The following is a 26,576-nucleotide window of genomic DNA, read 5'->3' as shown; positions in this document are numbered from 1 at the left end:
CTTTCCCTGCAGCAGCCCATACAGTGCTGCGCTCTGCACTTGTAGCTGGAACAGCAGTGGGATCACACTGGTGTTGTGTCTGCTGCTGAGCAGTGCTGGCACAGCATCAGGACTCTCTCTGACCCTCCTAGGGGGTGGGCAAAAAAGTGAGAAAGAAACATCCCCAGGGCAGCTGACCTAAACCAACCCAAGGGATATTCCATACCATGTGGGGTCACACTCAGCAATAAAAGGTGGAAAAAGGAAGAAGAGGGGAGGGGTGGGCTCTCGTTGCAAAAACGTCTGTCTTCGTCCCGAACACCAGCTACATGCGTTGAGGCCCTGCTTCAAGGATGTGGTCAAGCATCGCTCATTTGCGGGAAGTAGAGAGGAATTTCTTTCTTCTGCACTTCCACATAGCCTTTACTTGTTTTGTTTCGTTATTCCCTTTCCCCCTCCCTCTTCCCCTTTCCCTTTTTTCCCCTTTAGTTGAATTGTTTAATTAATATTTCCTTAATAATATTTTTTCCCTTTAATTAAATCATCCTTATCTCAACCCGTGAGTTGTTCTTTCCTTTACTTCTTCCCCTCCTCATCTGAGGAGGGGGAGTGAGAGAGCAGTTGTGGTGTTCAGCTGCCTAGCATGGTAAAACCACCACAGGAGACTGAGAGCAGCCAGGGCTCTGAAGGAAGTAACAGGACCCTGAGCCCTGCCATACACTGCCCCGTCGAGGCACTGTCCTACATTTTCAGCACTGAAGCATTTGAGGAATCCAAGTCTGTTTGGGAGTGACAGGCTGCAGTGAGGGCTCACTTTGGTCGATGGCAGACAGGTTGGTAATAAAACACCTTCTTTCTCCAGGAGTTGCCTCTCTTCATCAGTCAGCATCAGCTCTGGGAAGTCAGGCTGGAAAACAGCAGAAATATACCTACTGAGAATCCAAAGTAAAGGGACGGGGATCCACCCCAGGGCAAAGAAGGCATGCAGAACCAGGATAAACTCTCCCAAAGCACTATCACGCTTTCCCCCAAGATATCCCTCAGAGTAGCCAAGACTAGAAAAAAGGGGAGATGGGATGAGAAGCAAAGGCTGGGCCCACCACCACATGCTTCCTTAGGCACAGCAGTTGGTACCTGCATGGTGGCTCTAGGCATGAGCTTGGGTCCGGCATCCACATCAATGGCAACTAGGAAACTGGAGCTCTGTTCCAGTGCCTCAGTTGTGCTTTCCAAACCCATCCATGTCTCTGGGGAAGGAAAAGAGAGTCAAGCTCTGGGCCTCAGTGAAGCAGCACAAACACCTCACCAGCCAGATTTGAGTAGCGTGAAATTGCAATTTTATGGCAGCAGAAAGCCATGAAACTTGTCTTTCCATTGTTACTTTGTACTCCCACACAAAACCTCTGTCAGGGTGCTTTTCTGCTAGGCACAGCACTGCCTGTAGCTAGGACAGAAAGAACCCCCCATATATCACTTACCAAAGTCAATGGAAACATCTCCTTCTGCCATATCAGCCCTCATGCTTTCCAGTACAGGCCAGTCTTGGTGGAGGGAATAACTGTGATCAAACTGCACAATATCCAAGCTCTAAGGGCTGCTGGCAAAGTCACTGCAAGGGCTATGGGACAGATTCTGATCCTCAGAAATGCCGCTGCCACTGTCAGCAGATGAACAGCCCTGCAGTGAGCCTGGTTCATGCAGAGGGGTTCAGCATGTGGCTGATGAAGTCATCCATCTCCTTGTTTAGGAGCTGTGGAGAAAAGTTAAGCAGGGAGCCAAACCCAGCAGCCTCCAGATTCCTGCAGAACTCACCTTGGGCCCTGGCAGGCCCCAGTCCTCCAGCAAGAGGTTCTCCTCCCCTGGGTCTGCAGTGCTGTGAGTGTCATTGCTGAGGAGAAAGCCAAGCAGGTCCTTGTCTGCCAGGGCAGCCAGGTCCTCTGGGCATACCATCTGAACAAGACACCCACAGTGAGCCCCAGGCCTTTGGTGTTGGTGCCGCTGAACACAAAGGCACCTGAGACCCCGAGGAGCTTTTAGGCCGCGCTGACAGGTGCCCCGGAGGAAGAAGAAAAAAGGAAAAGTGAAGCGGGATGAGGCAGCCCCAGGACAGCAGCAGGGCCTCGGGCGTTGGCGGAGCAGTGAAAGAGGGCGGAGAGCGGGGCCAGCCAGGCCTCTATACCCCAGCACGCACTTGGCGGGCAGCAAACGACCAGGCTGACAGAAGAGCCCCCCCCCCCAACCGCAGAACCACCAAGTAAACAAGAATAACCCCAACCCAGTCCCCATCACGGGCTCAGTCGTTGCGTGCACCACCATCCCAGCAGCCCTCGCGCAGCTCCAGGCAGTCCCGCCTCGCCTCGCCCCGCCCCCCGGATGACGCAGCGGCGCGAGCCCCGCCATTGGCCGATGGCACGGGAGCGCGCGCGGCGAGGCGGGAGCTGCTCACGGGTGGCGGCGAAGTGGGGGTGGGCGCGGTACTGGGCTGTTGGGGACGCCCGGTGGGGGTCATGGGCGGCGATGCGCGGGGACCGAGGCCACCGCGCCGCTCCGTCCGGTGGCGCACGGGGCCTGGCGCATGCGCGGTGTGGGCCGGCGGGGCGGGAAGCGGGCGGTGCCACCCCGCTGCCGCCCTGCTGCCGCACAGCCTCGGCGAGCTTGGCGCGCCGCTCTCGCTCGCGCACAGGTACGGGGCCGGGGGCGCGGGCGATGTGGCCTCGCCTAGCGCGGGGACCCCTTACTGGGAGGGTCCCGGTGCTCCGGGACACCCCTCACTTCCCCCCCCCTCCCCCCGCTTACTGCGTTTGGGGCTTGGGGCCCAGCCACGCCGCAGCGCGGCGACCCCTGGGGCGGGTGGACCCCTGGGGCGGGAGCCGCTGTACCGGGGACTCTAGGGGCTGGGGGAGAGCGGGGTGAGGAAACGCGCAGCCGCTCCTCGTCTTGCCCGGGGCTCACGGGGAGGCTCGCGGCTGCGTCCTGCTTTCCCGGGCCCCGAACGAGCAGCACCCAACAGTGCGTCCTTGATCCTGCATAGGACACAAGGTGAGGCCGGGACCGCGGCCGTGTCTGCATTTCCCCTCCCGGTCCTTTGAACCAGCCAATGGCATCAGCCCCCTATTTGGTAGCAGTGCCGCCGCTCGATGACCCTGCGGGGGGCTGGTGGCAGGGTGGGAGCAAACACCTGCAGCACCCACCATGACTCCAGATGGAGAGGAGGAAGGCTTCACCCTGTCTGACAGCAGAGACCAGCTGAGAAAGAAGAAACAGAGTGCATCAGCTGTGGGGCTGTCATCTACCTCTGCCACCACCAGCAGCTCCATGCCACTGTCCCAGCAGGGATGTCTCCATCTTCTGGCACTTACAGCCCCATGAAGCCGCACTTCTGCTATGGGCACAGGCGCTGGGCTGGGCCAGTTGATTTTCTGTTTCTTCTGGGCTAAAAATTAACTTTGCATCACTGCACAAATCCTTGCATCAAAGCAGAGCTGTAGCTTGCAGGCATTGCAGTGGTGCCTCAAGACCTAGCTGTACATGTGGCCTAGCAATTGCTTTGCCTTCTCTGAGATTAAAAGGAAGAAAAACAACCACAACAAAGAAAAAATGAATTCTAGACCTTCCCAGCTGCTGCAGGCTGCTCCTGTTCCTGCATCACCACCCAAACCTCCACAGGAGGCTTTGACAGACTGGCAAGGCTGAGGCTGGCTGCGGACCCCAAGCAGAAGGGCTGGAAGAGTTTCCTGCAGCCAGGGCTGGGCCCCACCTGGTGCAGGGCCTTTCCCAGGGACAGTTCAGCGTGGTGGTAACACTGCAGATCCTGGAAACTTGCCATCAGTGTGCTGCGGAGGCTGTCTTCAAGCACAGCCTCTGGCGTAACAAAAACCCCATAGGGCTTTATATTTTTTTTATTATTGTTAACGTAAAACTTTCCCTGTACCTGTTGTTGCAGCAGTACTCTCAGGTCAGTAGACAGAATTGCGGCAGTTATGTACAGGATGGAAAAAGTGGCCCCTGCTGGGGTGCGGGAGGTGGAGGGACAGCAGGCATCCTGCTGCTGGTGGGGCTGCATCACGGAGGAAGAGCTTGCAGCGAAATGCAGAAGTGCCTTCAGCTGGCCACACCGCTGCTGCACTGGCATATCTGCCTTTGCATACCAGCAAGCGATTGCTGACTTATTTGCTTTCCCTGCAGCGTAGTCAGCGCAGAAATGCGGTGTGCATTTGTCAAGTCTTTTTTCTCCTTTTTATTTGTTCTTTTTTTTTCCCCTTCCTGAGGGATGGAATGAGGCTGGCTTCTATCACTTTGCACTTTATCACTGTGGCTGCTTTGTGCCCACTGTAACACCAGCGCTGCAGCCCCTCTGCCCAATGGGTGGGTAACGCTCAGGGTGCCCCCGGTGCCAGCTTGCTCTGGCAGGACAGCACCAGTGTCACCAGCCTGGAGCCTCCAAGATGTTCCTGCAGCTTCAGCATGGCAGCAGAACCATGCTCTGGAATGACTCCTGTTGCTTTTTGATTGAAATGCAGACATGCCCACTCCTGTTCCTGACGTGGCACCCCGAGGCAGAAGCCACCCGAGGCTTCACCACCACATGGCCTTAGCTTAGGTGCTGTGTCTGGAGGAGGCACCCAGACAGATTTGCAAACCTCATGTGATGAGCCACTGCCAGATTGCTCAGAGGTTTGAGATTTGCTGCTTTAAATAGCAGAGACCACTTCTGCTTTAGAGACTGATGGGAGCAAAGCTCGGCTGCTGGAGCATAAAGCGTTTTCTCAAAACATGAAAATAGCACTGAACCATCTCACTTGCCTCTGGCTACTTGCTTGATGTTTTAAGCACCTTGTACATAAGTGTCTGCAGCGTTACGTCTGGTGTGAAGCTGTAATGCCAAGTACAAGTATCCTTTCCCCCATAAGCCCTCGGTGCCTCACTTGTTGCAAGGCAGCACTCTGCTTTCAGCAAGGCATGAGGCTGCTGGCGTTGGCCACGTGCAGCTGCTGACGGCCATGGAGGACCTGTGGGTCTGCACTGAGCTGGAAGAGTGTGCATGGCATGAAGCTGCCCCTATCCTGCTGTAAAATGGTGTGTTTCCTATCTGGCGCATGTTCCAGCTTGCCCTGCAGAGCGTTACATTCCTCCAAAAACTGAATTCACTGTTTCTGTCAAGAAGCTCAAGAGTAGGGCTGGTGGGATGATCGTCATGCTGGTGGCCTCACGGCATGGCTGGAAGGGTTCCTGCCTGCTTGCACCATCATTTTTTGCTCTATCACCGTGTTTCCTTTGCAACGTCCTGGTTTGGGCTGGGATAGAGTTAATTTTATTGTACTATGCTCCTCTTGGCTCCAGTCCCTGTCCTGGAGACAGCACGTCCTTTCCCAGGGCGGCTCAGGGGCAGAGATGGAAAGCAGCCCTGTGCTCAGCTCTGGAATATTTTTAGATATAGGGAAGATGACAAACACCAGCCCACTGACTGTAGCAGCCCACCCTGCCTGTGAAATGCTCAAAAAGCCCCTTCCAGCGCTGGCTGCTCCTCGTCCACACCGCACCACAACCTGCCCAGTGTGGGGACTCATCCTACCCAGGGGCTGCAGGGCAGGGTGCGTGCACAGGGGCCCCACTTGTGTTGCATTCCTAGTTGGTGGGGGCCAAGGGCCTCCGTGAGGGCTCCTGCAAGCAGCATTGCCAAATGGCTCAGGAATGCACAGCTGGAGTGGCTCCATGTGCTGGCAGAGGTGACACCACGCTCCTCTCGCTCAGCCTTGGGCAGACGAGGTGTGCCTGGGATTCATGCCTCCTTTGGCCAGCTGCGACTTGAGGGAGCCTGGAGTGGATCAGCCCCAATGGAAGTCAGCAGGCTCCAGAGGGCAGGGGAAGGAGCATGGGGTCAGGGGCACTGCTGAGTGGGGCAGGGATGGGCAAGTTGCCCTTCGGCAGTGGGGCAGAGTCTTGTGTCGAGCAAGGGAGCGCTGAGAGCTGGATCCTGCCCCAGCATTGCTTGTGCCCCCTAGCGCAGGTGTCCCTATCTCCTCCCCAAGAGCTCTGCGCCCCCAGGAAACACGCACGGGGTTTCCGGGCTTGGCACCTTGGGTTGCCCACGTGGGACCGCTGCTCAGCCCTGATAGCGGGGCCAGACACTACTGGCCTTGGGTCAAAGTGGGGTTTTCCTCTTGCAGCTTCTGTGTCATGGTAGTTATAATTAAAACCCCTTCTGTCATGCTGTCCCACCTTATCTCACCATGCTGCTGGCACATTTCCTCCTCGCTGTTGGTTGAGGGCTGCAGCCACTCCTGCACATGAACAGAATCCGCTCAGTAATGGTCCTGGCCAGAGCACCAGACCACCCTTGCGTGTAGTGAGGTGATGAGCGAAGAGCTTCATCTGAAGCCCTAGTGTCCATGAAGGACCTTCACAGTTTCCACCTCTGTCCCTTGCCTGGTTGGGGAGCCAAGCCCTAATCTCTTCTCCCCCACTGCCATGTCCAGGCATGTATGGTGGAGTGGGCACGCACATCTCCTTCAGCTGAGAAGATCTCGGCCACCAGCAGGTCCCTGGGGTATGTGTGGGGGCCTGGCAAGGAGAGCTGACCCAGTTGTGTCCTCTGGCAGGTGACGCAGGAGTGTGGACAGTCCAGCCGCCACCATGGTTGCCCTCTCACTGAAGATCAGCATTGGTAATGTGGTGAAGACGATGCAGTTCGAGCCCTCCACCATGGTGTACGATGCCTGCCGTATGATCTGGGAGCAGGTGCCTGAGGCACAGATGGGACAGCGTAAGTCTGCGGTGCAGCCGGTCACCGAGCCTCAGTGACCCCATCCTGGCCATGTGGTGCAGGGACAAGGCTCTGCCCTGCTCTTGGGCTCATCCCCTGTCCTCTCCTGCTGCCTGGTCTCTGCTTTCCCATCTGTATCTCCTTTTTCTTCTTTTCATGCCCCTGGAACTGCCCTAAACAGCCTCTCACCTGCCTGGGACAGGCTTCCTTTAAGCACTGGTAGGCACTGGTATTTTCAGGACACAAAGCCCCCCTCCCACTACTGCAGCTTTGGAGAAGCCAAATTTATTTCAGGCTGTTCACAACCTGTTGCTGCTCAGCAAATGGCTGTTCAGCCATTAAAAAAAAAAAAAAAAAAAAAAAAAAAGACATTTCACAGCCTCCCTTTCCTGTTTCATTCCCACACAGGCCTGGGTTTCTGCACCTAGAAGAAAGTAGCAATGGGGTACCCGTTGGGTGCTCCCCATGGCATGGGCAGAGCAAGGTTCAAGGGAGAGGAGAGCCTGTCCCTGCTAGGCACCACCAGGGGCAAAGAAACTTGATTCTGAACCTCAGAAGCTTTTGTGCAAAGCAGGGTTTTGGAGCTAGCACATCCGACTAGTGTTTGGTGCACAGTCCTCATCCACAAAGATACTCTCATGTTCATCCAAGCACCATGGCTGCTTTTGGAGGTCTGGAGACCTTCCCTTGCATGCAGCGATGCCAGTATACGCAGGTGTTGCTGAACAAAGCATTGCAGGTCCTGCTCTGCCAGCACATTGGGAGAGGTTGCTCTGATATCGCTGTTTGTCCTGGAGAGCCTTTTGCTGGGTGGACAGGCTCCCAAAAATGAAGGCAGTGTCCCTGCCATGCAGGGTTGTGGTCCCAAAAAGCTCTGAGAGGAGCTGACTTGACCTACATGCTCAGAGTGTAGATTGTCACCTTGTAAGGTTGCTTGCTTAAAAATAGGTAAATAAGAATAACTGATAGTTCCTGCAGCCTGAAAAGTGTTCCCCTCAATTTCCTCTGCGCCTCAATGCTCCCTGTCAGTGTGCTTTCAGAGCACGGGATCAAAGCTCGGGGCTCTGGTCTCCCTCATTTATATCTGGGACAAAATGTGGGGGCTAAGGGCGGTAGGAGAACACATGGGAAGTGAAATACTGGTCAAGCTCTTTGAGCCTGCTCCTTGCCTGTCTTGTCTCCTCTCTCCTGTATGTATTTGTTAAGCTGGCCAAGGCTAGGTGGGTTTGAACAGCTGCAGTGCTTCCAGCAGGTGTTCATACACCCTATAAGTTAACTTTTCCTTTCTTGAGAAATATATAGCCCTCCCCGGTGACTCTCCACGAGGCTGTGACGTGCTGGTGCGCTGCTACCTCGCTGAGCTTTTTCAGCTCTAATATCTCCCTGCTGCTGTCAGACTCAGAATTAAGCTGATGACAAACAACCTCACAATGCAAGTTGTTCCCTGATGATTCCTGTGGCCCTCCACCGAGCCCCACATTGGGCAGGGATTGGCCATGGCGTGGGGACCATGGGGGGAGGAGGAGGAGGGGAAGGTGACGACATCTGGGAGCAGCAGATTCCTGGTGGAGCAGAGGAAATGCCTTCTTGCTCTGTGACCACAGCTTTCAGTTTCAGAGGGGGGCTGGGCCCCCTGGGCCCAAGCCAAGCTGCTCTAAGGAGCGAGGAGAAAACCTTAAAGGGAGCTGCTCGTGCCTGAGTTCCTGTCTGGTTGCTCACGGTTTTCCCTAGAACAGCTGGAGCTTGACCTTGCTGAAAACAGGACTGAGCTCAGCACTGCTGTTCCTTGCTGCCTCCCCTTCCCCACTACCGTGCCCCCAGCCCTCCCAAAGCATTTGGTTTGCGATTTTGGGAACCTCAGATATAGATCTTCCATTTATCTGTTTTTACCTCGTCTCTAGCTCAGAGCTCTTCTTTTCCTATTTGATCCTTGCAGCTGTTGTTTCTCTTTGCTGCCCCTACCTAGTAGCGCTTGTGGATCCCTTTTTGAGCTGCTCTTGTGTTTTGTCACCTTTAGCAGGACCCTGTTAATTAAATCTGAGCACACCTTGTCCATGTCCCCCAGCAAACCCATCCTGTGCGTACTTTCCTGCTCTGCTCTTCTCTCTCTGGACCGGGAGAGGGGTCCTAAGCCACTGGGCCAGGCGTTACTCAATTCCCCTATTTTTGGCCTGGGTTTTGTGTCTGAAATGCAGAATCCCCACATGCTCTGTGCTGAGCTGCCGTGCTGGGCTCAGGCACGAGCTTCCAGCTCTGCTTTTGCCCTATTTTGGGAAGCGCCTCTCCCATCCTGAGCTAAGGATCCGGACAAGCTGCTCAGTTTTCAGAGCTTTAGAATTATCCTCTTAAAACTGGCTTTGAAAATAGTTTTGTTTGTTTGTTTGTTTGTTTAAACAAACACACCAGCCTCCCTGGTTCTCCTGTTCTGTGTAGCAGGATCCTCAGCATAGCATGAGGTGGGCAGGCACAGGGCAGCTCAGGAATTTCCCCTTCCCTTCCAGCAATGCCCGCTTACAAAACCAATGACCAGCCAAGCAGCTGCTGGAGAGGAGGAAAAGGGCTTTTCCTGGGCCAGAGCCTGGTGTGGTGCTGGCTTCTTACAACAAGAGCACCGGGGTTGTCCCTGGGCTCCAGCAGCAGCAGACCCACCCAGTACCCCCGCCCAAGCTGGCAGGATTTATAGAATATCAGTTCTGCACTAATTCACCATCTCTGAGACCTTGTAAACCTCCAGCATGTCCTCTTCCAGTCTGCTCCTCCCCAAAATGAGGAGTGCCAGCTTCTTCAGTCCCTAGTACCGAGCGGCTGCTCCTCCTGGTCTATCATTTTAGCTGCCCCTCTCAATGCCCTCTGCCTTGTTCCCAGCACCCTTCCTGACAATGCCCAGCATTTTATCATCATGTTTTGGCTGTTATGTTTCACACAAAAGATTTTAGAGAGCTGTCAAGCACAACTCCAAGCTCTTCCCTCGGCTGTGTCTGTCACCTCTGAGTCAGCATTGCGTAGGTGTGCTTTAGATGAATTTTCCTGTGGATAAATAGATGTAAAACACCTACCCTAATGCTCGTTTGCCAGCTTTTTGCCCACTCAGACTTTTTCCCCTGCTCGTGGCAGTTGTGGCTGCTTGCTGCAGTATACAGGGTGCTGCTGTGCTGTGCGCACTGGCCTCATCCAGCCCGGGGCTGTGCCGACAGAGGCTCTCTCTGTTTTCCAGCCAATGATTTTGGGCTGTTCCTCTCGGATGAAGATCCGAAGAAAGGGATCTGGCTGGAGGCTGGGAAGGCTCTGGACTACTACATGCTCCACAATGGGGTAAGCATCCAGCCTGCATTGGGTGTGCCTGCCCTGCATCATGCACCCTGTGGTCAGCGGGAGCTGTGGGTGCTTCGGTGGGATGCAGGTGCCCAGTGCCACTGATGGGAGCTGTGCTGGCTGTGCCTGCAGGACACCATGGAGTACAAGAAGAAGCAGCGGCCCCTGAAGATCCGCATGCTGGATGGGACAGTGAAAACAGTCATGGTTGATGACTCCAAAACTGTCACAGACATGCTGATGACAATATGCGCCCGAATCGGTGAGAGGATGGGCAGCGGTGTCGGGGAGGAAGGGAGGTGGTGAGGGACAGGAGGGTCTTCGGGGAGGGGAGCGGCACCAGCTCAGTTCCATGCACTCCTGCAGGCATTACCAACTACGATGAGTACTCCCTTGTTCATGAGATCATGGAAGAGAAGAAGGAGGAGGTCACCGGCACCCTCAAGAAGGACAAGACACTGCTGCGGGATGAGAAGAAGATGGAGAAGCTCAAGCAGAAGCTGCACATGGATGACGAGTGTATGTGCTGGCGAGCACTGGGGATGGAGTCAGCCTGCGTAGGGGGCGGATGGGATGGGAGTGGGGCCTCCTGCTTGGGTGTCTGTCCATCCCTGCTCATGCTGTGCTATTGCCTGCAGTGAACTGGCTGGATCATGGCCGGACCCTGCGTGAGCAAGGCATCGATGACAACGAGACGCTGCTGCTGCGATGTAAGTTCTTCTACTCCGACCAGAATGTGGACTTGCGAGACCCCGTGCAGCTCAACCTGCTCTACGTGCAGGTACAGTGCCCGGCACAGGTGTGCCTCGCTCTGCTGCCCTGTGCCAGCCCCATCAGGGCTCACAATTGAGGTTTTTGGCCAGGAGCAGCCATAGGGGGTATTTCAGGATGCTCAGTTACATCCTCAGTGCCGGCACGGATCCCGTCTGGTGTGGAAGGCAGCAGGGCAGATCCCGGTGTTTTCTCTTCCCACGTAGGCTCGGGATGACATCCTTAATGGTTCCCACCCCGTCTCGTTCAACAAAGCGTGTGAGTTTGCTGGCTACCAGTGCCAGATCCAGTTTGGGCCGCACAATGAGCAGAAGCACAAGCCAGGCTTTCTGGAGTGAGTGTCCTGGGGGTGTCAGCGCCTCTGCCAGCATCCTCCCTTAGTGCCTGCACTGATTCACAGCCCCTGGGGCTTTGTCATCCCAGAGGGTGGAGAGATGGCTCTAAGGAGGATAAGTCTTTTGGGTCCTGGAATTGTCATTAGTGCAGTGACCTCTCCTACATCCTTCTTCTTCCCAAAAACTCTCTGTGCTGGCAAGGGCTTGTCCGAGGCTCTGCACTGGGCATCTTCATAGGCGAAATGGAATGGCTTCAAGCTGTGCTCTTACAGCTGATTTTGCTGTATTTTGGCAGACTCAAGGACTTCTTGCCCAAAGAGTACATCAAGCAGAAAGGGGAGTGCAAGATCTTTATGGTATGTGCAGGGCAGAGTGGGGAGAGCCTGGGAAGGCTGTGATGGGGAGGGGGGGCAGCATGGTGTCACAGCCAGGGGACCATGGATCTGGCCTGATGTCCTCTCATTGTTGCTACAGGCCCACAAGAACTGCAGGAACATGAGCGAGATCGAGGCTAAAGTTCGCTACGTGAAACTTGCCCGTTCCCTCAAGACCTACGGGGTTTCCTTCTTCCTGGTCAAGGTAGAGCAGTGGCTCCCCAGCCCCACTTTTCATGTTAGCTGGCCAAAATTCCCTTTTTCCAGCATCCCTTCATCATTCCTGTCTCCATCCACTCCTCACCCCAACCCACATTGCTCCAGCTTTCCTTGTGTCCTACCCCTTATTTTGGCTTTCCCTCCATGCTTCCTTCTCACTCCTTGTTCATGCTTTTCCCCATGTCCTTTTCAAGACCCACACTGCAGTTGTCATCATCTGGAAGTGTGGCCTTGGGGGTGTTTGCTGGTCACGCAAGGCTGTGGGGTGAGCGAGCTTTGGGACAGCCCCACACACCTTTGTTCTGACCCACAGGAGAAGATGAAGGGGAAGAACAAGCTGGTGCCGCGGCTGCTGGGGATCACCAAGAAGTGTGTGATGCGTGTGGATGAGAAAACCAAGGAAGTCATTCAGGAGTGGAGCCTGACCAACATCAAGCGCTGGGCAGCCTCCCCCCAAGAGCTTCACCCTGGTAGGGGTCAGCTCCAGCCCTAGCCCCTCCACTTGTCCCCTGAGTGCTTCCCCTCCGTGGGGATGCCTTTCCCTGCTCCCCCTGCCTTTCCTGACCCCAAGATGGGTGGATGGAGGGGCTGAGCCCCATTCCTGGCGCAGTGGCTGGCCATGGGTGCTTAGTGCATACCAGAGGGGTTCAGGACAGGCGTCAGCATCCTGCAACCCTGTGCTGTGCTGTTGCAGGATTTTGGAGATTATCAGGATGGCTACTACTCTGTGCAGACAACGGAGGGAGAGCAGATTGCCCAGCTGATCGCCGGCTACATCAACATCATCCTGAAAAAGGCGAGTGCCTGGGTGTGTGGGGAGCCTGCCTACAGCCAGCTCCTCTCCTTGGGGTGGTGCAAGGTGTCCCTTGGGCATGCAGTGCTGCTGGGGGGGCTGGGGACATCCCATGGGGCTGGCAGGTACCCCAGACTGGGCAGCGGTGGGGAGGCTGGGAGGCATGTGCTGGCTGACGTGTTTTCTCTTCACCTCCACAGAAAAAGAGCAAAGACCACTTTGGACTGGAGGGGGATGAGGAGTCCACCATGCTGGAAGACTCAGTGTCTCCAAAGAAGTAAGTCTGCCAGGCACGAGCCAGCTACCGAGCAGCATGCTGTGCTGCATGCCTGCAGGAAAGCTGCAGCCCTCCAGCATCCCGTGGGCATCCTTCACCCTTAGGGGCTCGTACACAGCCCTGTGGGGAGCATCCGCAGTGTTGGTCCAGGTAGGAGGTTCCTTCGAGCATTCCTGGGTCTAGCTGCTGTTTTTCCCCTTTGCAGGTCGACTGTGCTGCAGCAGCAGTTTAACTGTGTAGGCAAGGCGGAGCTGGGCTCAGTCGCCCTGCCAGCCATCATGCACACAGGGGCTGGGGAGCCCGAGAACTTCCAAGTGGGGACGATGCCCCAGGCCCAGCTGCAGATCACCAGTGGCCAGATGCACCGAGGGCACATGCCACCCCTGGTAAGTGCTCCCGGTGCCCACTGCAGGGTGCAGACACTGAGAGGTATCTGTGGGGCTCATGCAGACCCATCCCTCTGGCCAGGCGTTAGCTTGCTGTCAGGAGGAGCAGGGACTCCATGCGGTTGGCCTGGTGTGCTTGCTGGCCTTCAGTGTCCTCCCACAGCCACTCCACAAACTTGCTTCCACCCTGGCATCCTGCCCTGGACAGCTGCCCCAGCCTTCACTTCCGTCCTCTGGCTGGGCACTGCTCTGGGCTGTTCCTGATGCTGTGGTTTGTGGCACAGCCCTGCTGCTGCTGGAGATGCCACCCTCCCCTTCCATCTCCTCTGCAGCCAAGGAAGCATTTGAGAAGGGCCACAAGGAGTCTGTTACCTTTGGTGTTCCCCAGTCTGCCCCCAGGGCTTGCTGTAACAGCTTTGTGCCCCCCCCCCCCCCCAGTCTTTGCTCCCTGCTCCCAGAGAGCTGGTTACCTGCTAGGTTCTCTAGCACCTGCCCTGGGCAGCCACTTTGCAGTAGGATGGGGCATTTCCCAGTGGGAGGCACGGAGGGGAAACCACTTTTTGGCTGGCTGTCCCCCTTTTATGGCAGCACCTTCCCAGAGTGCTTTCCCTAGCGTACCTCACTCTGTCTTTGCATTGCAGGCTTCAGCCCAGCAGGTGCTGACAGGCACCATCAACTCTAGCATGCAGGCTGTGAACGCAGCCCAGGCCACCCTGGATGACTTCGAGACCTTGCCACCCCTCGGGCAGGATGCCGTGAGTGCCTGGGGAAAAGGGGTGTCTGGGCTGGGGGACCCCCACTGGGAGGGATGTTGGTTGCTGGCAGGGTAGACGAGGCTGGCTGCTGTCCCAGAGGTGTCAGCAGCTCCCAGGAAGATCTGCTCCCTGCTGAGGTGTGGTTGTGTCCAGCCCCATGCACAGGAGTGGAAGGGATGCTTGGTCATGGGGGCCTTGCTCTTACAGGCTTGCATCTTTAGGATGAGCTGAGGAGTTTTGGGTGGTAACCACTCTTCCTTCCCTTCTTGTCTCCTCGTTCTTGCACCTCACTGTGGCTCCCCACCACCACCTCCACCTCCTGAGCCCATTCTCCCCATTTCAGGCTTCCAAAGCTTGGCGCAAAAACAAGATGGATGAGTCCAAGCATGAAATCCACTCCCAGGTGGATGCTATCACTGCTGGCACAGCCTCGGTGGTCAACCTCACCGCAGGTAGGTAGAGGGCTTGGACAATAGTCATGCTCCATCCCTGGAATAGGCTTAGTTTCTCTTCTCCGGCCTTTGGATGAAGATCAAGGTTCCTGCCCTCCATTGGAGACTGGAGGGAGGCAGTTTGGCTCAACCAGAGCTAACTGAGCCCAGACTGCTCCTGACGTGCCTGAACAGTCAGTAGCACTCCCTGCCTTTCAACCCCCAAACATCCCTGTCGGTGCACAGGCTGCTTCCCATCCTTCCCCTGCCATGGCTGACCTGTCTTCCCCTAAACCAGGAGCATGTTGTCCAGTCCCAGCTGTGGTCACAGCCACAGTGTGGTCTAACTCTCCTTTCCCATGCTGTCCTTCCCAAACAATGTGACCATTTTTCAGACTTAGGAGCCAGGGGACTTCTCCAAGTGCTTACAGGAAGAATCACATCAATTCTAGGTGCAGGGGTGCTCTTAGGGTGTCACTGAATGTATCCCATCCCCACATCTCATCTTCTTCCTGTGCAGGGGACCCAGCAGATATGGACTACACAGCCGTGGGCTGTGCCGTCACCACCATATCTTCTAACCTGACTGAGATGTCCAAGGGTGTGAAGCTGCTGGCTGCACTAATGGAGGATGAGGGAGGGAATGGACAGCAGCTTCTGCAGGCAGCCAAGAACCTGGTCAGTGCCATCTCAGACTTGCTGAAAACAGCACAGCCTGCCAGCACCGAGGTGCGAGATGGGCAGGAGGGACATGGGGCTGTGGGGCTGGGTGTGGGGAGCTGAGATAGAATAGGTGGGAGCCAGGGGAACAGCTTGGTTTGGGGCTTGCTCAAAACCCACAGTTGTTTTTGCCTCCTTCCTTGTAGCCCTGTATTTCCTGCAGGCTGCCGGCCTCGTGGGCCAGACCAGCAGGGAGCTGCTGCAGCAGATCGGGGAGAGTGACACTGACCCTCGATTCCAGGTGGGTAGGCCTAGCTGTGCACAGGGGCACGTGCTCGAAAAAACCTTCTGCCTTGCACAGGAGCGCCCCGTGGGGACCTTCTGCTGGCAAGAGAGGTCCGTCCTGAAGCTTGGCCCGTGCACAGTGACTTTGCCAATAGAGGAGACAGGCCAATTCCCATCCCCGTCCTTAGAGCCACTGTCTCCTTAGAGCCACTATCGTATAACACCTCTTATCTTGTGGATTCTCATGTAGATACCAGAAAACCGGCATGCTTGGATCCTGTCTGCCTCTGACCCAAAGACGGTAAAAGGGAGCTGTAGGCATGGCTTGGTGGTGTCTGCCCCTCTCAGATGTGAGGGCTGCTCCTCTGGGGACAAACAGATGAACTCTTTGGAGAAGGGCTCTTGTGGAAAATCTGCTTTTCTCATAATGAGCTCTCTGAAGTCCATGCACTCAGGTCGCTGCATGGGCAAGCTGTGCTCCAGCTGTCACCTTGTGCCCAGGTCTGTGAGGCTGCTCAGAGCAGGGAACTGAGGCAGCTGAAGCTTCATGTTTTTTTTTTTTTTTTTTTTGGAGGGAGCAGACAGTGCTGGGAGAAGGAGCCAGCCCTAGCAAAACAGGATCCCGAAATGAGAGGTTTCTGTTTACCATGGCCACATGGCCTCAATATGGGTAGAAAAGCCTGGAGAGAGAGCCAATAAGGCAGCTCCAGCCTGCAGGGCCCCTACTGCAGACCTGGCAATCCCGCCTCATGCAGCTGATGGAGGGCAGTGCAGCCAAGGGGCAGATGTAAGAACAGGAGGATGATGTGCAGGGCAGCCTGCCCCTCCGCCACCAGACCCAAGCGTATCTGCTTCCTTCCTCTGGGGTCCTCTGCCGGGGGGTTGCTTCTCTGCCTTGAGCAGCTGCTGTGTTTTGGGGAACTGGTGGCTCCTGAGCTTGGTGCATGTGCTCTCAGACTGCTGTCCTGGCTGGAAGGGTGATAGATGGCAGCAGGAGCAGCCTTTGCTTGCAGATGAGGGGGCAGTGTGACATTTCTGCTTGGTAGCCAGAGGCTACGCTGTAGTAGCAGGGTGCAGCTTTAGAGCTTGCTCAAGAGCCTGGTGGTGGTTTTGCCTCGTTTATGCTCTGCAAGCATGCCCTCAGAAGAACTGGGGCTTGGCAGCAGTTTAGCTCTTGTCTGCAGTGGGAGGGTGCCCCTGCAGCAGCTGGGGAGCTGTGCCCTGGGCACAGCGCCTTGTCCAAACTCCCTGCCTCACACTTGGTGCCCCAAGTGCTTGCTGTCTAGCACTGCTGCTGGTGGATGCCAGGCAAATCCTGATGGCTGCAGTGTGCTGTCGGTTCGGGCATCCTCTGAGGAAAGCTGCCTGCTACCTGCTGGCAGGGCATCCCAGCAGCACGGTGCCTCAGCGCAGGTTCTTGCTGTGGTATCATCAGGGATGCAGCGCAGGTTGTTCCTGTGGCAGCGTCACAGGTGATGCTGAAGGTTGTCCAAGCTACTTCTGGAGGTGATTTTAGCCAGGGCAGTGTCCTGGTACCAGGAGCTGCCGCATCACAGGCTTTGGCACACTGTAGGGATGTGCTTGAGGTATTGCCAGCTGCACAAGCTGCTCCAGGAGTTCGGTGCAAGTCTGAGGTGGCAGAAAGGCCCCCTGAGATCATGTTTCCCTGCTGAATATTTCACGAGAGCTGTGCAAGCGGTCATGCCTGGCTCCGTGGTGGCTCCTGTGCTGACCTTCTTCATCCCTGCAGGACATGCTCATGCAGCTGACCAAGGCCGTGGCCAACGCCGCCGCAGCGCTGGTACTCAAAGCCAAGAACATGGCTCAGAGAACAGAGGACTGCGCTGCAGGCGCAGGTGATCACAGCTGCTACGCAGTGCGCCCTCTCTACCTCCCAGCTGGTGGCCTGTACCAAGGTAAGTGGCACCAACCCTCGCCCCACTGGGTTTGGGACCAGAAGTCCCGGTTTCTCTCCTCTTTGGAGGTCGGGGACAGTGGTCGGCTGGCCTGTGGGCTGCTGGGTGGAGAACAGGAGCTGCATGGTAGCAGCTGCCTGGACTTTGTCCTCCCCTGCAGGTTGTGGCTCCCACCATCAGCTCCCCAGTGTGCCAGGAGCAGCTGATCGAGGCCGGCAAGTTGGTGGCTAAGTCAGCAGAGGGCTGTGTGGAGGCCTCCAAGGCAGCCACCAGTGATGACCAGCTGCTGAAGCAGGTGGGGGTGGCAGCCACCACTGTCACCCAGGCCCTAAATGACCTGCTGCAGCACATCAAGCAGCACGCCACAGGCGGGCAGCCCATTGGGCGCTACGACCAGGCCACCGACACCATCCTCAATGTCACCGAGAACATATTCAGCTCCATGGGCGATGCAGGTGAGAGCAAGCAGTTGGTGACACCTGGGGAAGAGCATAGTGGGTAGGGGGCTTGAAGGAGCACAGGTAGATGGATCAGCCTCTCTGGGGCCGTGCTTCCATGCCCGTTTGCTGTGCCTTTGCTGTGGTCTTGTGCCTGGGGCTTGCACCAAGGACAGGAGTCTGGTATGGTGGAGCGGGGGGGTATCAGGGAGCCCCTGGGACTTGCTGATGACCACCCTTCCTTTCTGTCCCAGGGGAAATGGTGCGGCAGGCTCATATTCTGGCTCAGGCCACCTCCGACCTTGTCAACGCCATCAAAGCTGACGCAGAGGGAGAGACAGACCTGGAGAACTCGCGCAAGCTGCTGAGCGCAGCCAAGATCCTGGCTGACGCCACTGCCAAGATGGTGGAGGCTGCAAAGGTTCGTGACACACAGGAGGAGCTGCTGGAGCAGAGAGGCTGCTTCCTATGCTCTGCACAGCTCCAGGGTGAGGTGCACAGTTCCAGAGGGAGGTCCTGCACTGAGTTGATGAGCAAGCACAGCAGCTGCTGGCAGGAGGATGGAGGGAGATTTGGGTCACGTGAAGGTGAAGTGGCTTTCCTGCTTTGCCCAGGGAGCTGCAGCCCACCCGGACAGTGAGGAGCAGCAGCAGCGGCTGCGGGAGGCAGCAGAGGGGCTCCGCATGGCCACCAATGCTGCAGCTCAGAATGCCATCAAGAAGAAGCTGGTGCACAAGCTGGAGGTGAGCACTGGGCAGGGGAGGCAGAGTGGGACCAGGGACGGTGTGCGAGCTGCTCCTAGCCAGGAGTCTGAATCCCAATGCTTTCTGGAGAGATGATGTCCCTTTTGTACAGTTTACGTTTCCATGCTGCATCCAGTAGAAACTTCTCCACTGCTCCCTGCTGTCATCACAATATCTGAGTAGCACCCCCCTTTTCCATGTTCACACTATGTTGCCTTGCGGTGCTGAACTTGATCTCCAGCACCAGAGGCGCTGGTGATGCTGTGGCAGGCAGAGGCACAGCAGAAGCTTAGAGGGGAGCAGGACCCTGGTCTGCGGTGGGGGGCTTCCAAGCCATGCTTTCCCCTGGCAGCATGCATCCAAGCAAGCGGCTGCCTCCGCCACCCAGACCATCGCTGCCGCACAGCACGCTGCTGCCTCCAACAAGAACCCTGCCGTGCAGCAGCAGCTGGTGCAGAGCTGCAAGGTAAGGGGCACAGGGGGGCACAGGCCCCTGTCCCAGCACTTCCCCACTCCCAGTGGGTCTGGGTGCCTGCAGGCCTCTGAGCAAAATGGTGGGAAAAGCTGCTGTGAGAATTGTAGTTTATGTTCCCATTTAGCGTGTTTGTGCTGAGCTGCCTTATTTTAAGGAGAACAGTTATTCCAGCAAATACAGTGTGAGGGCTTTTTAAAGGTTTTTAAACTTGACTTAGTGTCATGCAGCATACTGAGCAAAATATTAGTAGGGCGTGGTATCTGTAAATGAGTTAGGGATGTTTCCAGGATTTGTTACAGAGCACTGGGTTCTGGGGAGGATGCCAGCAAAAAGGCTTTCGAGTGGCTAGGTTCATGTCTGACTCTCTCTGATCATTTGATCAATGATCCTGGGATCAGAGAATCACAGAATGGTTTGGGTTGGAAGGGACCTTAAAGACCATTTAGTTCCACCCCCCTGCCATGGGCAGGGACACCTCCCACCAGACCAGGTTGCCCAAAGTCCCATCCTGACCTTGAGCACTTCCAACGATGGGGCATCCACAGCTTCTCTGGGCAGCCTGTTCCAGTGCCTCACCACCCTCAGAGTGAAGAATTTCTTCCTGATGTCTAATCTAAATTTACCCTCGCTTAATTTAAAATTGTTGTCTTATTGCTACACTCCCTGACAAAGAGTCCCTCTCCACAGCCACTAGCATTCAGATCTGCAGGTGGCCATGCTGCAGGTAGCAGGGAGGGCAGGTTCGGCACCCAGAGCCTGCATGGCTGGAGGTGGGACCTTCACCAGAGGGACCTGCACAGTCTGTGCCCACAGTGACCCTCCTCTCCTCTGGTTGCAGGTGGTGGCGGATCAGATCCCCACGCTGGTGCAGGGCGTGCGAGGAAGCCAGTCACAGCCGGACAGCCCCAGCGCCCAGCTGGCTCTCATCACCGCCAGCCAGAACTTCCTGCAGGTACCCCCCAAACCTGCTGCCAGCAGCCGTAGACAGCTAGGAGACAACTGCGTGCCGCCCTGTCTCATTCCTTCTTTTGACAGCCTGGTGGGAAGATGGTAGCCGCAGCCAAGGCCACAGTGCCCACCATCACCGACCAGGCCTCTACTATGCAGCTCAGCCAGTGTGGCAAGAACCTGGCTGCGGCCCTGGCCGAGCTCCGCACGGCCGCACAGAAGGTGAGAGGCTGGCGGCTGCCAATGCAGAGGGCCGGCAGGCGGGAACGGCCCTCCTTGCGGGCTGAGCTCCCTGAAAAGCTGCTCTTCCTTCTCCCTGACACAGGCACAGGAGGCCTGCGGGCCCCTGGAGATCGACTCAGCGCTGGGCCTGGTGCAGAGCCTGGAGAGGGACCTTCAAGAGGCCAAGGCAGCCACCAGGGATAGCAAGCTCAAGCCTCTGCCGGGAGAGACAGTGAGGGCACACAGGGCAGCAGGCACAGGGCTTTGGGGGCTGGCTGGGCAAGGTGTAACCCCTGCTCGCTGGTCGCCCTGCAGATGGAGAAGTGCGCCCAGGACCTGGGGAACAGCACCAAGGCCATCACCTCTGCCATTGCTCACCTCCTGGGCGAGGTGGCCCAGGGCAACGAGAACTACACCGGTATTGGCTGTCAGGCCTCAGCTGGGCCCCAGCAAGGGGCCAGGCTTTCGCTGACTGACCGCTCTCCCCCACGGCAGGCATTGCTGCCCGGGAAGTGGCCCAGGCACTGCGCTCGCTCAGCCAGGCTGCCCATGGTGTGGCGGCCAACACCTCCGACCCACAGGCGCAGGATGCCATTCTGGAGTGTGCCAGCGACGTCATGGATAAGGCCAACAAACTCATCGAGGAGGTGCGAAAAGCGGTGGCTAAACCCAGAGACCCCGACAGCCAGCAGTGCCTGGTTCAGGTGGGACTAGGGCCCATGGGGTGGCTGCAGGCTGGGGGCAGGCTGCCGGGGATGACTGAGACAGCCGCCACTCTCGTCCTCTGCAGGTGGCCAAGGCAGTGTCGCAAGCGCTGAACCGCTGTGTGAACTGCCTGCCCGGGCAGCGGGACGTGGATGCTGCCATTCGCATGGTGGGAGAGGCAAGCAAGAGGCTGCTGGTGGATTCGGTGAGCTCAGCCCAGGGCTAAGGGGGGCAGGCAGGCATTGCGGTGGGCACCGGCTGTGCTGGATGCTCTCCAGCATGTCCCTGGGTGTGTGAGGGTGCTGGACCTTCACCCACCAGCTCCCACATCTCCTCTGCCGCTCCTGACCCCCTCCCTGCCTCCAGTTCCCTCACAGCACCAAGACCTTCCAGGAGGCGCAGAGCCAGCTGAACCGGGCAGCAGCAGGACTCAACCAGTCTGCCAACGAGCTGGTGCAGGCATCACAGGGCACCCCCCAGGACCTGGCCAAGTCCTCAGGCAAATTTGGACAGGACTTCAATGAGTTCCTGCAGGCAGGAGTGGAGATGGCCAGCCTGCGCCCGGTGAGAGTGAACACCCATTTGGCAGTCCTGATTATTGTGGGAGGCTATTGAGTGCCGGGAAAGGCATCCAACCATGAGCAGTGTTTTGGAGACTGCTGTGAGCAGCTGTGGCTAACACCATTGGTGAGATGGAGTCTGGAGATGGGCAAAATAGCAAGAGCGGGAGAGGAAGTGGCTTGTATTCAGTGATCATTGTCACCAAACACTTATTGCTGATGGCCAGTAGATGAGTTGAGTGAAGGGAACTGGCGCAGCCTGGAAACCACCAGAGAAACCCAGGGTGGGAATGGAGCTCGGGAACCTGCTGTAGGTGACTCTTCTTGGCTCCTTGCAGAACAAGGAAGACCAGGTGCAGGTGGTGTCAAACTTGAAGAGCATCTCCATGTCCTCCAGCAAGCTGCTACTGGCAGCAAAGGTGCTTTCTGCTGACCCTGCAGCCCCCAACCTCAAGAATCAGCTGACAGCAGCTGCACAGTAGGAGGAACTGCTCAGGTTGCATGGAGGGAGGTGGGCAAGTGCCAAAGTTTGTGCTGGGTCTGCAATTTCACGAGTCCTGGTGTTTGCCTCCATGGAGCTCAGCTTGCTATGGGGCCATGCTGAGACCATTTATCTAACGTCATCCCAACCTTGCTGCTCTGTCACAGTCTTATGAGAAGAGACAGACCCTTGGGCAGGTAGGAATGTCCTCCAGCCAGAACCTCTGCCCATTTCCTATACCAGGATATGTCCCACAACCAGGTTAAGGTGTTTGCAATAGTGGTAGCTCTGGGCAGTGAAGTTGGCACTGATCCAGGCATGTCTCTCCCCTGTCCTGACAGGGCCGTGACTGACAGCATTAATCAGCTGATCACCATGTGCACCCAGCAGGTGCCAGGACAGAAAGAGTGTGACAATGCCCTGAGGGAGTTGGAGGTGAGAATTGGAGGCCAGGGGCTTGGACTTGGCTGGGTGCTGAGATGTCTGGGGTGGGGAGAGGAGCAGCTCCTCTGTGCCATAAGAGGCAGGAGAGAGCAAAAAGGAGCTGTGAGTGTGAGGTGTGGGATGTGGAGAGTGCAAACCCTTCCCCTCAACGTGACACCCGTGTCTCTAGATGGTGAAGGAGCTGTTGGAGAACCCCACCCAGGCTGTCAATGACATGTCCTACTTCAACTGCCTGGACAGCGTCATGGAGAACTCCAAGGTGAGTGTCTTCCTCTGGATTAGACGCTCGGCTGGTGGAGCACAGTGAGCTCTGAGGCTGGAGCACTGGGCGGGAGGTGGTCTCCAGCTGGTGGTTGTGTATCCTGCAGGTGCTGGGCGAGTCCATGGCTGGCATCTCCCAGAACGCCAAAAACAGCAAACTGCCCAAGTTCGGGGAGTCCATCAGCACCGCCTCCAAAGCTCTCTGGGCTCACAGAGGCAGTAGCCCAGGTCCCATCCCCATGCATCGTGCCTGGTGCTGGGAGCCCTCTCCTGCCTCTGCCCTGGCACAAGTCCTCACTGCCTCTCTTGTGCTCGCAGGCTGCCTACCTGGTGGGAGTTTCTGATCCCAACAGCCAGGCTGGACAGCAGGGCTTGGTAGACCCCACTCAGTTTGCCAGAGCTAACCAAGCCATCCAGATGGCCTGCCAGAACCTGGTGGACCCTGCCTGCACACAGTCACAGGTGAGTATGAGGTGGGGCACCATGATGGGCATTTTCTTGCCTAAAAGGGAGTGTTGCAAGAGTGGGGAGATGCTGTGGATCCTGCCTCGATCTGCTCTTCTCCACAGGTGCTGTCAGCAGCCACCATTGTGGCTAAGCACACGTCGGCCCTGTGCAACACATGCCGCCTGGCCTCCTCCCGCACCGCCAACCCCGTTGCCAAGCGGCAGTTTGTCCAGTCGGCCAAGGAGGTGGCCAACAGCACCGCCAACCTGGTGAAGACCATCAAGGTGCGTTGGGGCAGCACGGGTGGCCCTGCAGAGGCAGGCAGAGTAGAGATGGGAGGGTAGGTGCAATGTGGGGCATGCTCAGGGCTGGATAACTGCTCACTCTCTCCTGCACACCAGGCCCTGGACAGCACCTTCAACGAGGAGAACTGGAAGCGGTGCCATGCGGCCACGGCTCCTCTGATAGAGGCTGTGGACAACCTAACAGCCTTTGCATCCAACCCGCAGTTTGCCACTGTTCCTGCCCAGATCAGTCCTGAGGTGGGGTGCTGCTGGGGCAGGGAGGGGTGGCCTGCCTGTGGTGGGAGCTGCTGCAGGGTGGGGAGGAGCTGCATGTCTCAGCGCCAGTCCCTGCGGAGCATGGGATGGTACCCAGAGCAGAGCTGATGTCTGGAGGGTACAATGAGGAGGCAGCAGCGAGCGTTGGGCATCAAGAGACTGCTCCTGGGTGAGGAGAAGGGGTAACTTCCCATGCATGCCTGTCCATCCATGTCACTGGGGCACCATCTCCCTGCACAGGGATGCAGAACCATGGAGCCCATCATCTCGTCCGCCAAGACCATGCTGAGAGCTCTGCCAGCCTCATTCAGACTGCCCACTCCCTGACCATCAACCCCAAGGACCCACTGCAGTGGTCGGTGCTGGCCAGCCACTCCCACACCATCTCGGACTCCATCAAGAAGCTGATCACCAACATGAGGTGAGGGCAGGCTAGGACCCTCTCAGCCAGTCTGGTGTGCTTGGCCAGAGCCCCCACTGACCAGTACCCCCGGTTGGGCTCATTTCAAGATGATGTTTTGGCTCATCTTGCTCCTGTTCTCCTTGGCTACTGCAGGCAAGGGATGGGATGGAAGGTTGTCCTGGTTTCAGTTAGGACAGTTATTTTTCCTCCTAGTAGCTGGTAGGGTGCTATGTTTTGGATTAGGATGAGAAGAGTGCTGATAACATGCTGATGTTTTAATTGCTGCAGAGCAATGCTTACACTATGCCAAGGACTTTTCAGCTCCTCACTCTGTCCTGCCAGCGGGCAGGCTGGGGGTGCAGCAAAAGCTGGGAGGGGACAAACCCAGGACAGCTGACCCAAACTGGCCAAAGGGGTATTCCATACCATCTGACGTCATGCTAAACAATATATAGGGGTGGCTAGCCGGGGTGGGGGGCCGGCTGCTCGGGGTTGGGCTGGGCATCGGTCAGCGGGTGGTGAGCAATTGCATTGTGCATCACTTGTTTGTACATATTATTATTATTATCATTATTATTTTCTATCTTAATAAACTGTCTTTATCTCAACTCACAGGCTTCACTTTCCCGTTTCTCTCCCCCATCCCAGAGAGGGAGGGGGGAGGGTGAGCGAACGGCTGTGTGGTGTTTAGCTTCCAGCCGGGTTAAACCAGAACACCATCTATTGCAACACACCGGTCACAGGACTCATCCCACCAGGTTTCGCTTATGCCGATGATGTCATAGCTGTGGGACTGAGCCGAGACTTCTCGCTCATCCATTTTATTCCTCATACTGCATGCGTTTGTGTAGAAGTACTTCAAATGTGCCTCTCTACACGCAGTACCTTGTGGAGCCGAGCGAAGGACCTCACTAGCACACAGTCCCTCTGATCTAGCATACTATCCCTTAGCTCATCACCGGCGTGCCTGGTTTTATCCCCTCCCCCCTTCGACTCTAGTTTAAAGCCCTATCTATCAGCCCTGCAACCTCATGAGCAAAAATCCTTACCCCTCTTGAAACATGGGATTAGAAATTAGAGAGTGACTGATTAAGAATAAATATATAGACAACACTCATTGTTTAATATGTGCTACATTTGTGATGTACTGGGCCTATGCTGAGCCTAGGCCTCCTGATGAGCCCCTGAGGCTCCAAGAACCAGATCAACCTAACCTTATTGTTCGGACTGTGAGCAAGGGCTCAAAGATAAGGAGGACTGTTTACAAAGGATAAGATAAACATGCAAGGCCTCAAGATAACAGGAGCCCCTCGGACCCCAAGAACCAGACCAAACCAACCTTATGGCTCAGATTGTGACCAAGGGCTCAGGGAGCATGTGCAGGGAGACAAGGTTAAAAGTTCAGCTCTGAGGACGACGTCTTACTTCATCCTGACAACCACCTGATGACCACCCGGACGACCACCAGAGAATACTACGCAAGCGCAGAAGGACTGATAAGATAATTAGCATACGAAGCGGGGCTAGGCGGAGCTAGGAAATGAATACGTATAGGTGTGTTGCGAAACTTAATGCATATGTAATATTTTAGGGGATAAAAGGGAATGCATGCGAGTGAGTTGTTGCGCACGACTTTGGTGGGACTACCCCCGTGCTGCCCAGCGCTGAATAAACATACCTACTTTACAGTCTTATTGTGGAGTCAGTTTCCGTAAGTCATTTGGCGAGCCAGGCAGGAGACACTCTGCTCGGCTGCGGGATCGACTGCGGAGCGGACGCCCCTAGGTGCACCCCGAGTATTTTTCTTGGAGGGGACTCCACTCCCAGCCGCTCACCACGGGAGCAGACAAAGACCTCCTGAAGCTGTGGACAAACGGTATGTTTTACAGTACAGGAAGAGCCTGTAAGTCATATGCGTGGCCGGGTCAGCTGGTAAATCGTGCAGAGACGTCTGCAGTGCAGCATAGTCCCCGTAAGGGAGGAGGGTACCCTACAGGCTGATCGATAGAGCGGGGATTTGGTAACCGATAGAGTGGCCACTAGCGATCTTGGGAGTAGATCGAGCAAATCCGAGGTTACCGCTGCATTCCATTTTTGGGAGCCAGGATGGACCTGCTAATGACTGTATAAGAAGCAGGAGAAGGGTAAGTGGGCCTCTCACAATTTTGACAAGGTTACCTGGGTAATGTTTGCAGCTGCTGGAGGGATACTAACTGGAGTGTTAATAATTGTATGTCTTATTCGTAAATGTCCAGGTATTTTGTGTTGAAAGTATTTGTGTAAGTGTATGTGTTTGAAACAAAGTGGAGTGGGTCACTCCACGAAGAACACAGTCAGAGACAATACTTGTTTGGTTGGTTATCATTCTAAATTATATACTCTTGTGGTGTGAATGAGATGTGCTAGGGGCCTGTGTGTGATTGCGTGATTGTGCTGTGAGTGAGACGCAGCATTGCTGCGAAGTGAGTGTGGAATTCCAATCCACGGTTCTGTATTCTCCATGAGGGGAGCGGCCGGAGATGAACGAAGTGCATGACAGACCGAAAAGAAGTACTGTTTTATCCGAGTGTTCATGGTGGTGCCCAATATATATGCCCGGCGGTGTATCTTGTGATCTTATTTTTGTTAAATGTT

The 26,576-nt window shown here is 56.1% G+C and overlaps 1 protein-coding gene and 1 pseudogene across 1 annotated transcript; one reads left to right on the top strand and one right to left on the bottom strand.

Annotated features, from left to right (window-relative positions):
* Nucleotides 1-2,508, bottom strand: part of LOC118157747 — a 3,867-nt pseudogene extending 1,359 nt beyond the window's left edge.
* Nucleotides 2,509-2,618: 110 nt separating this feature from the next.
* LOC118157745 (talin-1-like) lies at nt 2,619-24,857 on the top strand. Its single transcript, XM_035312211.1, is given in 43 exon segments — nt 2,619-2,662; nt 6,579-6,742; nt 9,957-10,054; nt 10,187-10,316; nt 10,421-10,573; nt 10,693-10,835; nt 11,032-11,159; nt 11,456-11,516; nt 11,635-11,739; nt 12,067-12,204; nt 12,206-12,223; nt 12,448-12,549; nt 12,747-12,823; nt 13,029-13,209; nt 13,851-13,964; nt 14,308-14,416; nt 14,916-15,137; nt 15,271-15,356; nt 17,091-17,179; nt 17,181-17,256; nt 17,417-17,711; nt 17,948-18,114; nt 18,308-18,436; nt 18,789-18,902; nt 19,750-19,863; nt 19,947-20,081; nt 20,185-20,313; nt 20,397-20,499; nt 20,577-20,785; nt 20,872-20,991; nt 21,153-21,350; nt 21,685-21,824; nt 22,169-22,262; nt 22,441-22,530; nt 22,640-22,734; nt 22,736-22,760; nt 22,851-22,994; nt 23,102-23,263; nt 23,381-23,521; nt 23,780-23,822; nt 23,825-23,960; nt 24,096-24,129; nt 24,825-24,857. Coding segments are annotated over 42 exon segments (5,010 nt in total). The 5' UTR covers nt 2,619-2,662; nt 6,579-6,612.
* Nucleotides 24,858-26,576: the final 1,719 nt, after the last annotated feature.

This window comes from Oxyura jamaicensis (assembly GCF_011077185.1).
Source record: "Oxyura jamaicensis isolate SHBP4307 breed ruddy duck chromosome 10 unlocalized genomic scaffold, BPBGC_Ojam_1.0 oxy10_random_OJ70786, whole genome shotgun sequence".
Lineage (NCBI taxonomy): Eukaryota > Metazoa > Chordata > Aves > Anseriformes > Anatidae > Oxyura > Oxyura jamaicensis.
The sequence above is the reverse complement of the archived record's forward strand: the minus strand, read 5'-3'. Positions and strand labels throughout refer to the sequence as shown.